Source organism: Schistosoma haematobium, chromosome 2, assembly GCF_000699445.3.
Source record: "Schistosoma haematobium chromosome 2, whole genome shotgun sequence".
NCBI lineage: Eukaryota > Metazoa > Platyhelminthes > Trematoda > Strigeidida > Schistosomatidae > Schistosoma > Schistosoma haematobium.
This window is the reverse complement of record NC_067197.1, coordinates 24173820-24187014: the sequence shown is the minus strand read 5'-3', so window position 1 is coordinate 24187014 and position 13195 is coordinate 24173820. Positions and strand designations below refer to the sequence as shown.

The window sequence follows — 13195 nt, the reverse complement described above, 5'->3', positions numbered from 1 at the left end:
TCCAGACTACCTGGCTGAGGTCCGAGTAATCGTTTTTAACAGTGGCTACGGACTGGTTGAGATAACTAAAAATAGTTCGCAGTAGCCCGGGCGCGTTTATGTGATCTTCCCTTTGATTCTAAATCGAAGTTTTAGTTGTTAGTCCATACTTCCCCAAGCTATCTGCGATGCTTGTTCCTTTTGTCACCATTGCAGTTACTACTCCCGACAACCTGGGTATTGTTTTGATAATTTCGTCTTACCATGAGAATGGGGCGCGAATGGTGAACCAAGCGCAGGAGGTTAATAATATCGAGGACTTCGTGAGCTCATCTTTTCAATTATAATCGGCCAGACTCTTGACCGGTATCTTTAATGAAAACCAGTTTTGAAATAAATATCTTAGTAAGTTTTGCGGCGTGGCTTGATGTCATTTTAACGGGACTAGCGTGTTTGTTTCCAGGAGCTCTTCATGAATGAGGTGTCATTTGTCTCATTGCCCTATCAATTTTTCTCAACCTCGTCAAATATAGGTGTGATAACGTAGTCCTGCATGGTATGAGGTTGTGCGCAATCGTTCGTTATGCCTAACGTGTCAGCATCGTCTTAGCTTTTACAGGTTGGGGCTTGATGTCTTCGCCCGAATCAATAGCCGTTGTGCGACAGTTCGATAACCTGAAAGTAAAGCGAGCGTCTGGTATTTCCACGTTTGTTCACAACACTGCTGTTAGTTTATTCAATAGTTTGATTGATAATGCTTATTAGTCGTCCGTTAACGTATAAACAGGCTTTCAGTTTGTACTGGTTCTTAATTTCTAGGCTACAAGAAAATCCCAGTCTCCTTAGACGTGGGATGTTGATATCAGTATTCCTCTTAGGCGTTAACTGGTTAAGTATTAGCTTGAATTTTTATTTACGACTAGTAGGATCTTCTCTAGTCTCATTTTGTTTTAATAACTTCGTCTAGCAGTATCACTGAACATCTTACATTACGTAAATCTTTCGTCCTTAAACTCATCTGGTTCTTCTGTCGGTCTAAATCCGGATAAAGGATAAGGGTTGGGAGTGGTGTTCGAAGCCCTTTGTTAAGGAAAGCTGCTCCGAATCACTAATCAGAGCTGGAGATCCTTAGATAATGCATGTACCTTTATTTCTTTTGACACTTATCATTGGAGGGGCTCTGGATATGTCTGCATTCAAAGTGTTTTGAACGTTCTTGAATTACTTAATTCGAATGGAGCCTTAAATATTCACTAACTGGAGGATTCGGAATACTTATGTTACTCATCTCTGTTTTTGGCCTAAGGCTTGAGAAGCAAAAAAAGACGACTTGGTGTCATACACTAATGCCTTCTGGTTGGTCACTTTCTGATATAATAGCAACAGATTTAAGAGCATATTTAAGCATACGGAGGTTTGAGAATATAACGGAGAGCTAACCTGGCGACTTATTCCAATACCATATTACTAGAACAATTGATAGGATACCTAAAACTAGCTAAGCTGACCATTAGTTAATTTTCAGTTTCGTACTATCGACATTAATGGTATACTGACCCTTGGTCTCTGATTCAGAAAGTCACAAGGCACTTGAAGTTTTTAGAATAACAGTCTTCTTCGATTTCACTTCAGATGTCCTTTTAGATTACGACTTTGGACTACAATTTGGGCGTGCTGGATAGATGATCATAATTCCATGCTTTCAATCGCTGGCAACTTAAGTTTATGAGAAAAAAACCTATCACTTTATGATAATCACAGAAGAGTCAGCTTAACTAGCATGGTTTTTAAGCATCTTTGCCCATTAGACATTTGATTAGAACATAGGGATAGGAAACCTTGGGTAGATCAGATACATCTTATGTTTGGCTCGAAATGTATCGACCAATCGTCGTCTCAAGACATAATAAAACTCAACGGACTAAGACTATATCCAACTGCGTTGATCGAGAGGTCTTGTGATAGCATCTTTTATTGAAAAGCGTTAAACAAATAGATATAATCAACGTAGAAAATGGCAGATGTATACTTCAGTTTACATTACCACATTTCACCTCAGCATAATGAGACTAAATTCGCAAAAAGATAAGAAGCTGAAAATAACAATGTTTTCCCTATGAACACTGAAAAGGAGTAACGTAATCGTAGCACTTAACTGTGGTTAGTAGGTGTTAATCGCGGGTATAATAATATGGTCAAGATTTGGGAAAATGAATGTGTCTGTTCCGACATTACCATTTTTGAGCTACTTATGCTAATGTTATGGTTACTGTTCTATTTCAAACCACCTACAATCAAGACTTCAACTCTATGCTAATTGAATTAATAGAATGAATTAATCCCATATCTTTGTTAAGTTGTATTAAACCTTTAGATGTAAAGCCATGTTACCCACGATAACGCGTACATGATGTATCTGTAAGGATAGCAGATGTCTCAACTGAAAAAGTCATACGATTTTACGACTACTAACTAAATTATCACCTTGTCTTAGTACTCCACATCTAAATCCATCATTTCACAGTGTATCAGAGGCTCATTGAAGGCAGTTGCAGTTCAATACAAATAAGCTATACATGCCTTATACCTCTGCAACTGTAAAGTAATGCGAAGTGGACTGCTGTTCAGCATGATCCCCCTTTGAAAGATAAATGGACGTCTTACGCAAACGATAAGTGATGTTTCTTGTTAAACTTAATCTAGATTTTTATGTGTGTGCTTGAATTCGCTTATTCACCAATCTGTTAGTGTTGAAACAATATTTTGTATTTGAAGGGAGTAAACTACATCTAATTAATTATCATCACTCAGTGTCCAAAAACCGTTATTTCAGCGCCTCTTTAGAACGTAAATGTATCACTTGAGTACTTCAAACCTATAAAAGAGTTTCTAGATAAAATATTTGAGAAATCTTACTAATAAAATCACTTCTTGTAGGATATCTGTGGCAAAATAAAATAAAGGAAAAAAACAGGATGAGTGATTTCTTCGGACAGGGTCTATGATAAGCTACTACTTAGGTTAACTACGTCTAGCAACCTTCATCAACTCTGTATTCTTTTGAATCCATGTATGTGATTCAAAAGTGATATTTCTTTCGCTTGATAGGATTTAGTCTTTTATTAAGAGGTTTTTCCATGAACTCGCGGAACACAAACTGTTTAATGGAGATGCAGGAGAAAATCCTAAAGGAAGACCTGAAAATGTGTGGTACATGTTTACTTGCTGGATGCAAAACGTTGATCAATAATTTTCCCCAGCTTCATGATTGATTCGACAGTAGAGAGCGATGAGGTTGAACCTACCAACTCCCCAAGTCACTTGCCTATATAGGTCACTCATGTTCAAAAAATCACACAGCCCAGTGTAGATGTTGTGTTAGCTTCTCTGTCGAAGACTTAGAATTTTACACAAGATTAGATTCTACGTGCATAATTTTCTGCTTCAAAAGATAATATGAAAATACTAAAGTTTTAGATGCATAAGTTCTTTCAAAGCATTGTTTAACTGTGGTAGGGCTACTAACTAATCAGTGATTGGACATATTTTACGAACAGAATAAACGACTTGATTTGGAACATATAATGACCGATCTGTTTTAGATATGCTTCACATTGTTAAAATCTGTTATGTCGAATTATATTCGAATGGACTAGATGCTTAAGGATAAACAGACAAATTCATTACATTATCAGTTGTTAATCTTAGTAGTCTTAATGACTGATGAATTCTGTCAGGAAATTAAAAAGTACTGGATGTATTTATCCGTTTGCTTTTTGCAATAATGCATCCTTTCCCTTAGATATCAGGGATTGTGGGCGGGTTGAGCGACCACTACTAATAATAAATGACCAATGGAGTATTGATTACGGCCAGAATCAACGTAAATACTCTATAATTACCAGAATAATATGGAAATCCTTGATTATTAGCTACTTCTGGACTTTGTCTGCCTACAGTATTGAGTTCAGCCAGTCGGAAAGTAAACAGGATCAAACAAAAACATATATCAATTCAATTAGCCACACCTCGTAAACACACCAAAAACAGAAGGCTAATTCAATAGTAGTAAGCCGTAGCAAGTGAAGACAACCTAGTAGAGAATAAAATAGTAATCCGTCACTGATACTATGTGTAGATTACGTCGTATCCCAAATTAATTAAAGTTAATGTGAAGATTTTCAATTTGTTTTAATTACGTAGATGTATTATGCTCACCTTAATAACTAGATATTATAGGATCGGTCACAATTCTTGTTCGGTGATCATCAACATGTAACACCTGTCCAATCCCTTTCATTTTTCAATGGTTTTACAGTTGAGGATAAGAAATTATATTCTTATCGAACAAAATGTAAATGACAGAGCTCATTGTTAGGATCAGCTATTATTTGGCGACAATTTTCGTATCTAGCTATCGACCAAAATACATGACCTAAAACAGATTTAGCTGTCTGATGAATGACACAGCTTAGATGTGTTTAACTATTTAGTAAATGTTTATCCCCCAGAATCTATAGCTTTAGTATTGTGTACTTTATGTTAGCGGTAGCTACTTATTAAATAACTGCTCATGCATTCACTATAATTTTGTTGGATATTTAGCTATTAACATTCTTGTCTATATTTTGATCAACTTGTATCTTAATTATGAACTTAGTATTAATTATCTAGAAGCCAAATATATACACTCTAGTAATGAATCCTTAAACCTCAAAAAGAGGTTTCTAGAATATTGTAATCTATTGTCGTTTTATTTGCATATATTTGATTTTCGGACTAAAGATAATATTCTACAGTGATCATTGTTAGAGCATATGTTCCTTTTTTTGGTTGTATTACAATATTCAAATTAGTATAACGGCAATTCTATCTCTTTGATTCTTAAATATTATTTTGTATACTTCAATTCTGTGATCTAATCAACTAATACCACTATAGTTAGTTGTCAAAAAAGTTATGTTTACGTGACCAGATAAAAAAACAACTTTGTCTAATTTAAAATTGACAGTGTCGTACGATAAAACTTGTGTTATAGAAAAATTCAAAGTACATTACATTTTCCATAAATCAATATTTCATAAACCAATCAGTTACTTAAACATTTATATATATTGATTGAATTTTAGCATAATTCTAGCTTCATCTAACCAATCAGATCACGAAAGTAAGTTAATAGAGTAATCTAGGTACAAATAGTATTAGATTTTAGAGTATACTTTGAAAATCATATGATCTACGAAATAGTTTTTCGTAGACTGATGTTTTAACCTAAACACTTATGGAATTTGGTGATACAAGATAGAAATTATGATGTAGTAAATTTTTGGTGCTATCATATAATACAGTTTTGTATCTATACAACTGTTATCTGAAATATGATAAATGTGATAATGAATAATTTTTATGTTCATAGTTGAAATCACGAGTTGATCTAAGCTAGACCACCATTGAAAACCTGGAAGCACTGGATGGGGATTTCGTCCTAGTATAGGACTCCAGCAGTGCGCATCCACGATCTTGCACACAGAACTCGGACTCGTGCACGAAATCTTAACCTTGAGACTGAAGGTCCTGAGTTCAAGTCCTGCGTATGGGATAGTGGATATGCACTACTGGAGTCCCATAATAAGACGAAACGACCATCCAGTGCTTCCAGGTTTTTAATGGTGGTCTAGCTTTGATCAACTGATTTCAACTGTGACACTACTAAAATCTCTACAAATCCTCATACTCATTTAATTTTTATGTTTAATCATCATAATTTAACGTAAGAAAAATCGAACGTTTGGGGAAAATCCTATTTTATTGATGTTTTATTAGCACTTGTAGTTAATAATAGACTATTGAAGAGAATAAGAACCATTCTGGTATGGACATTTGCCGAAAGCGCAATACACCACCTTTTCTCCTCAGCATTATTTTAGTGTTTCTTAGTAAATTACAGGATATGTAGGAGCGAAACTGACTAAAAGTTTAACTCGGGTTGGCTTTTTGAAGTTATAACAGGTGTGATGCATTAAACTGATAGAATACAAGTTGCAAGTGAAGAAATTAATATATTCGGTGTTATGAATATGTCGATTTAACTGACTTAACCCAGATCGAATTTTACTAAACACGCTTGGGGTCCTCCCGATAACCGCAACACGTTTGAGTTGTTAGGTGACGTGGTTCATAATCGGTAATAATGACGCAGATACGTTCAACCTTTATGTACCTCTAAATCTTGATTCTTCATATTCCTTCATGTGGCTTTATTCCTTTTGTCTTTTCATCCAACATAATAACTATATAGTTTTGTTATTATCGTTGGTACTACATTATTACATCTCATCTTCGAAATTTCATCTTATGGTGCTAATGAATTTTAGGGACGTGGACGAACTAAAAATTTTACCAGGCTAAGCATTGATGATGATTGACATACTAAACTCACTGTCGCTAATGGAGTCGATAGGTGTGAGGGCAGATGTAACATACTCTTAAGGTTGATTACAGAATGAAATACCAGTTTCCCAGCCTATCGAAAATAACTATTTCATCGACAGAATTGTAGCCTAGACCTAACTTTTCGACAAGTGAATTAGTTGACCAAACGAATGTCAATTAATTTCATTGTTTAATGAGTTTTTTGGAAATTTTTATGATTGCAGTTCTTAATAATGTTATTCACAGTTTATAATTTCAAGGTGACTTAACAAATAGTTTTAGCCATCTATGGATTCGCACGAGTCCTTATCTCCTCAGGAAGTGCACATGATACGAAAGTGACTGTCTCCACTTCCTTAACCTATAAGTTTAAATTGCATATTAAGAAAATCATTGGGAAGTAGGTTAAGGTATTTGGATAAACTCTACAAACTGACGGTAATATTAAAAGTATGTTATGTTAGGGTTAGTCTGTTTTTTCCATATGTTCAGTAACGGAAATATATTTTTCTGATCTTGTGTAAGAAATGCTTAGGGGTGCATCTAACTAAACCATACCTCCATACACAATATCACATTAAAAGATATTTCAATAAATACTGATGAGTGTAATGGTTTCGCTCTTACAAATTTATTCTCATTTCAATCACTGTAGTGAGCTGATATTGTTCTATTTATATTTTCAATACCTTTTATCAAATCTTAAGTATTATTGGAATCTCCCATACATTACGTATTAATTAATGGTCTGTTTTCACTGTTGATAAATAATTATTACATCTAATTGTGATGAATTGATGCCTTACAGTTTATTCACTCAGTAGCACAAATAGTTTTCCGATATAGAAGCATAGTACTTAAAAAATATCAGTAGTAAAAGTCACATATTGCAATATTATGTAGTTAGCGAGATTTTCAAATGAACACTATCTTGAGTGTTATCATTTACATTTTATGACTGCATTACAAGTTTGTACTTATTGAGAGAGTAGTAAAAGAAGGACCTATGGTATAAAAGTACACTTTAAATGAAATGATCTATTTTGAAACATAAAATATTAGGTAAACGGAATATACCCACTGAGACACAAGATAAGAAAGCTTGGTTCAGCGAAGTTCTCTTCGGCAAATTCATTTTCAAAGACATTATAACTGCCTTTGACAGACTTCTACTTACCTTGTCATTCTGAAAAATAAGTTACGACGATAGGCTAAATAAACCGTTATTAATTCTAAATATATTCAGCTCCTGTAGCTCTTCTAGGGTTACTGCCGGTCCCAAGTTCTTGTTATGGAGGAGGGTTGGGCATGAGTTCAGTAACCCCATCAAGTAGAAAACAACCTTACTAAAATATACCAACCGAACTAGACAATTTAATCTCTGATCTGGGAGTTGAAGGATATTTCAAATGAATTATGACGCCTAATGGTGAAAACCGAGATTCTTCGGAAGTCACGAGACCGATGCCCATTCTAACAATCAGAGCATCAATTAATATAGGTCCATGGAATGTTCGGACAATGTAGGGGACTGGGAGGACCAACCAAATGGCAACGGAAATGAGGAGATACAGCTTGGCGGTTCTCTGAATCAGCAAAACCCATTGGACCCAAACTGGACAGCAAAGGTTTGGTACGAGAGAGATGCTGCTGTACTCCGGTTAAGAAGAGGAAAATGCTCCACACACTCAGGGATTCACTCTCATGCTTTCCGAAATGCACGAAATACACTTATAGGATGGGAATCTCATGGATGCAGGATCGTCAAAGCACCATTCAAAACAAAGAAGGAGGGAATCACGATGAATATTATGCTGTAATCAAATATAGCAAAGTGCCCAAGAAAGGATCTCACCATCCTGATGGGAGACATAAACTCCAGAACCAGAATGGACAACACCGGAAATAAAGATATCATGGGACAACATGAACTGATTGGGATAAAGCAACGAGAATGGTGACAGATTTACAAATTTATCTGCATTCAACAAAATGATTGTAAGTGGCACAGTATTTCCACACAAACGCATACGCAAACCTACATGGATCTAACCGGACCACACCACAACGCGAAGTACCAAATAAACCATATTTGCATCATTAAAAAATTCAAAAGATCAATGGAATGCGTGAGGAAAAAGAGAGGGGCTGACATATCTATAGATCACCACCTGGTGGTTGCCAAGATGAATCTGAAGCTTAAGAAACACTAAACAACTGGGGGAACAGCATTACAAAGGTTCAATACAGCCCTCCTTTAAACATTGACAAACTCAACGAACTCAACATAGATCTGAACAACATATTCCAAGCCTTACAAGATATACTGAAAGAATAAGAAACTACGATGGAGGAAAACTGGAAAGGGATCAAAGAGGCACTAAATCCAACGTGTCAGAAGATGTTGAACCGCAACATATATAGTCATCATAAGGAATGAATCTCTATCGATACGGTGGACAAAATTCAAGACAGAAAGAACGAGAAGATAGTAATCAATAACAAGAAAACTAGAACAGAGAAAATCAATGGACACGCTGAAGCAAACAAGCAAATGAGGAGGAGCATTAGAATTGACAAGCAGAAATACGTGGAAGAGCTAGCAACGACAGAGGAAATAAAATAGACAGGTTGAATGCAACTAGACGATTTGGACTTTGCAAATGAACTAGCTCTTCTGTCATATACACACCAACAAATGCAGGTGGAGACAGCCAGTGTAACAGCAGTCTCAACGGGAAGAGAAAAATCCTGAAATACAACACGGAGAACACTAAACTAACCACACTTTTTAGCGAAGATCTAGAAAGAGTGGAAATTTCTGCGCTTCTGGGCCCTTTGCTCTTTCTAATTTTTATCAATTGTATTTGTGAATGTTTTTGTGTGGGTAAGCCCCTTCTGTATGCAGATTATCTTAAAGTAGTGTATTCTTTTTCTACTCTGAACTCTATGCTGAACATTATGCAAAATTACATCAGCATGGGGCTTAACAAGGTAGTTCAGCGGCGCTCAAAATGGCAGCCGGAGATCAGTGCAGCAAAATGCGGATGCATATACTTCGGTAATACATCACTCAACTCAGATCTTTCCATAAATGATGAGGTGTTATCTAAGCTACTTACAGTAGTAGACTTAGATTCTCTTACAATTTGTCGTTTGCAGAACAGGCATTGAAAAAGACCTCCAAGGCTAAACGTCTCATAGGTTGCATAACTCGAAACCTAAATAACAATGAGTCACGTATTTTGATGTACAAAGTTCGCGTTTAAGCAATCCTAGAATGCTGCAGGTTTTTTTTATTAGTGTGGAATCAGTACAGAGATGATTTACACTCAGGATTCTTAGAACTGATCATTCCTTGAATTATAATTTCAGATGTAATAAACGGGGACGCGACCCTTTATGGAAGAGGAGGCTCAAACTAAATTTTATATTTTTCTTCAAAATACTTAATAAACTATCCTGTATACCCAGTCAAGTAATTCAATATGCAGAAACTTCTAATTACGACATTCGCGACTCTTTGTGACTAATGAAACAAACCCATTCTAAATCATCTCTCTATATGAATTACTTTACCTGTATATTTCCCAGACTCTAAAATAATCTATCCGTAAGATAAAACTACTCCCATCTTTTGTTCGCTGCATTGATGCATACTGCTGCTCTGAAAATGCATTAAGAGTTCTAGCACCTGTAAGTATATCTTATTCTACAAGTGAAACCACTAAGTCACATGACACATGCATTATGGTAGACCTGACTGACATGTTTTAGTAATTGTTGCTTTGCTGTTCCGTGCTCTCTGTTTCCATTTTACTTTCTCTAGTTGTAGGCGCATGAAATGACCTTAAGTGCACCGTTTATAAATCAACAGGATGTCCACTTAAAAAGAATTAAAAGTTCCCGGCCGATGCATTGCATTTCTGTAATACATGTCATAAATGTACTACCTAAACAATTTTTGAACTAGTAAACTTAAAACAACCTTATATCACATGCTTGCTCTCTACATATATGTTACTATTTATATTAAGCTGATTATGTCTGTAAACTAGCATGAATTCTGTAATTATTTTCAGAATATATATTATTATCATCGATAAACAATGAAGATCTGATGCGGATGTAAAGGCAAGGATTGGTAAAGAAGGGACGGCATTCCTATGGTTGAAGAACATATGGGACTAAAAAAAACTATCAGCCAACATCAAAGCCAGGATTTTCAAGATGAACTTCAAGACAATCCTACTGTACGGAGATGAGGTTTGGAGAACTACTACAACCAACATCAAAAGGGTGCAACTATTTATAAACAATCGTCTACACATGGATCCTGAAAGGAAAAGAGGAAGGTCAAAGATCACACTGCGTTGGGAATTGGAAGCAGACATGAAAAGAATGAACAGCAACTGGAGAAAATTGTAAAGGACTGCCTAGGACAGAGTTTGATAGAGAATCCTGGTGGGCGGCCTATGCTCCTCCATGAGTGGCAGCATGCGCAAGTAAGTAATGTGAAACTTTGTTTTCACCACTATACTGTTTGGCATCCTATCAATATTTTTTTAGTACTCTAGTGAATTTATGATTTCTTGTGAACTATATTAGTTAAAAACTCTCGTATACTGATACTTATACGTAAAATGAGGATGATTTGGCTTAGTGATTGTCAAAATAATGGACAAAATCAAACACTGAAAAATGCATTTGCATGTTTAATATGACCTCGCAACTCAAATCAACGAGAATCTCACATTTCCATGACTATGTATACTACAAGATCAACTTCCTTCTCTCTAGAAAAATATGAAAAACTCGACCTTGAAAACCATTGAATTGACAGTTTTCACTGCTAGTTGACAAGTTGACTAATCTAAAATGATCTTCAGGTAGTTCCCTACATCATCCATACTTCGCTGTCAATGAATTTTAAGATCGAGTTAAAAACGTCCATCATCAATCATTTGGTTATATTTGATTTTATTTCATATTGAACCACTTGTCTACTCCCTTTTATTACCTTTCCACGCATTCGTTTACTTTTAGACTCATACAACAGCTAACCTATGATGGAAACCCTGTTCTATCTAAAGGATCTGCACCTCAAGCCTGGACTCAGATTGATCACATTGCGATCAGCTACAGCTAGCGTGGTTGTATGCAAGACTTCCGCCCCTTTTCGAGTACCTATCCGGACTCTAATCATGCCTTGTTTGCGCTAATCTTACCTTACTTTTCAGTGGTCGACAAATTCATCTTCCTAAACGGATAAATGTCGGTAAACTGGTTGAAGCTTCTGTTGCAACTAAATATAAAAACTAGCTAGGTTCAAGGATAGCTAGTATCACACTGGAAAGTATAGATGAGCCTCGGCTGCAATCGTATGACGCTATGGAAGTGGTGAGTAGTGTCGCTTGTGGCTTTGCGAAACGTATCGCTTACAAGCACTTGGTTTCTACAGGCTTCTCACAACTCATTGAAGTTCATTTGTCCACTACGAGTAACCGCAGGTTTAACGATAAACGAAGATTGTCACGAAATGAAACTGGGCGAAGGACCGAGAAGCCTGGTGGTCGGAGCTCTCCAGAGTTAGAAGAAACAGCTGCATCTGGTAATTGCCACAAGCTCTTTCAACTCCTCTGAGTCCTGGCAGCAGGAATTTTGGTGTGAGTCAAACAATCTGTGAAGCTGAGGGGATGCCGATCAATAACATTTACCGACGTCCTGAACGATGGGTAGAGTTTCTCGAGGAAGAGTTCAAATGGTCTGTTGTCCCTGTTGTAACGGGTGGACTGCAGGTTAGATGCGCAGCGTTCTATCGATCGGTTACAGTGACACGGAAAACACGTAGTGACGACCTAGAGTCCCGATTGGTCCTGCTTCCCTGTCTAGCCCAGCCAGTTGAATCTAGAACGCAAGTCACAGCCTCTGAGTTATGAATCGTTATATTTCAAACATACTGTTTATATACCAACCAAACAGACCACATCGTACCATAAAAATAGAATTTTATTTATTATTTATTTGAACACATGAATATTGGTACAATAGAGCGCCAATATATATGCGCCACACAAAACAATGAGAATTCGAAGAGAAGTAGAAAAAAAAACTAAGGAGCGCAAAAGAAAAAGAGAACAATGACGAAGAGATTGGAGTAAGGTAGTGTGGTAGTAACGACGGAACGAAAAGGTACAATCAGAAGAAATCTTTCAGGTAAAGGAGACACAACCACTTTTTATGAAGAAAGTAAAAGAAGGTTACAGCAGGATCGCCACTGGCTTCTATTCTGAGCCATATCTGATAACGTCTCTAGCCACTGTGTAGCACCATCTCTCAGACCCCAACCAGGGAGTCGTGAAGGACCAACACAAGCCAGTCCTTTGCAGCTTTCTTTCATGCCACGACACCATGTCATGCACTGACCACCTCTCCGCTTCTTCCAACCAGTCCCAGAGTCGGCAAATATTGCACGACGTGGAATTCTCTGGGACGACATTCGGAGAACATGTCCAAGCCACCGAAGTCGGTGTTTCAAGATGGTGACACCAATTGAATTATCATCTCTGTGCCCGAACCTCTGCATTACTGACATGGTGTTGCCACTGAATGTCAGCAATCCTTCGGAGACAGCGATGATCGAACACAGAGAGTCGTCTAACGTCCTCAACTCGGAGAGGCCAGGTTTCACAAGCATAGAGCAAAACTGCTCTCACCGACGCGTTGTAGATCCGGCCTTTTACAGCCAGACTAACATCACGAAGGCGCCAAAGGTGGCCCAGAT

General features: G+C 36.9%; 1 protein-coding gene across 1 annotated transcript; it reads left to right on the top strand.

The window, feature by feature from the left end:
- The first annotated feature begins 5915 nt into the window (after positions 1 to 5915).
- MS3_00000274 (uncharacterized protein) lies at positions 5916 to 8433 on the top strand. The gene has a single exon (XM_051208104.1). The coding sequence runs from the start codon at positions 7917 to 7919 to the stop codon at positions 8229 to 8231; it is 315 nt and encodes a 104-aa protein (XP_051067875.1). The 5' UTR covers positions 5916 to 7916; the 3' UTR covers positions 8232 to 8433.
- The last annotated feature ends 4762 nt before the right edge of the window (positions 8434 to 13195 follow it).

Coding starts and splice junctions, on each gene's coding strand:
- MS3_00000274 (XM_051208104.1), top strand. CDS start 7,917: ATGGAATGTTCGGACAATGTAGGGGACTGGGAGGACCAACCAAATGGC.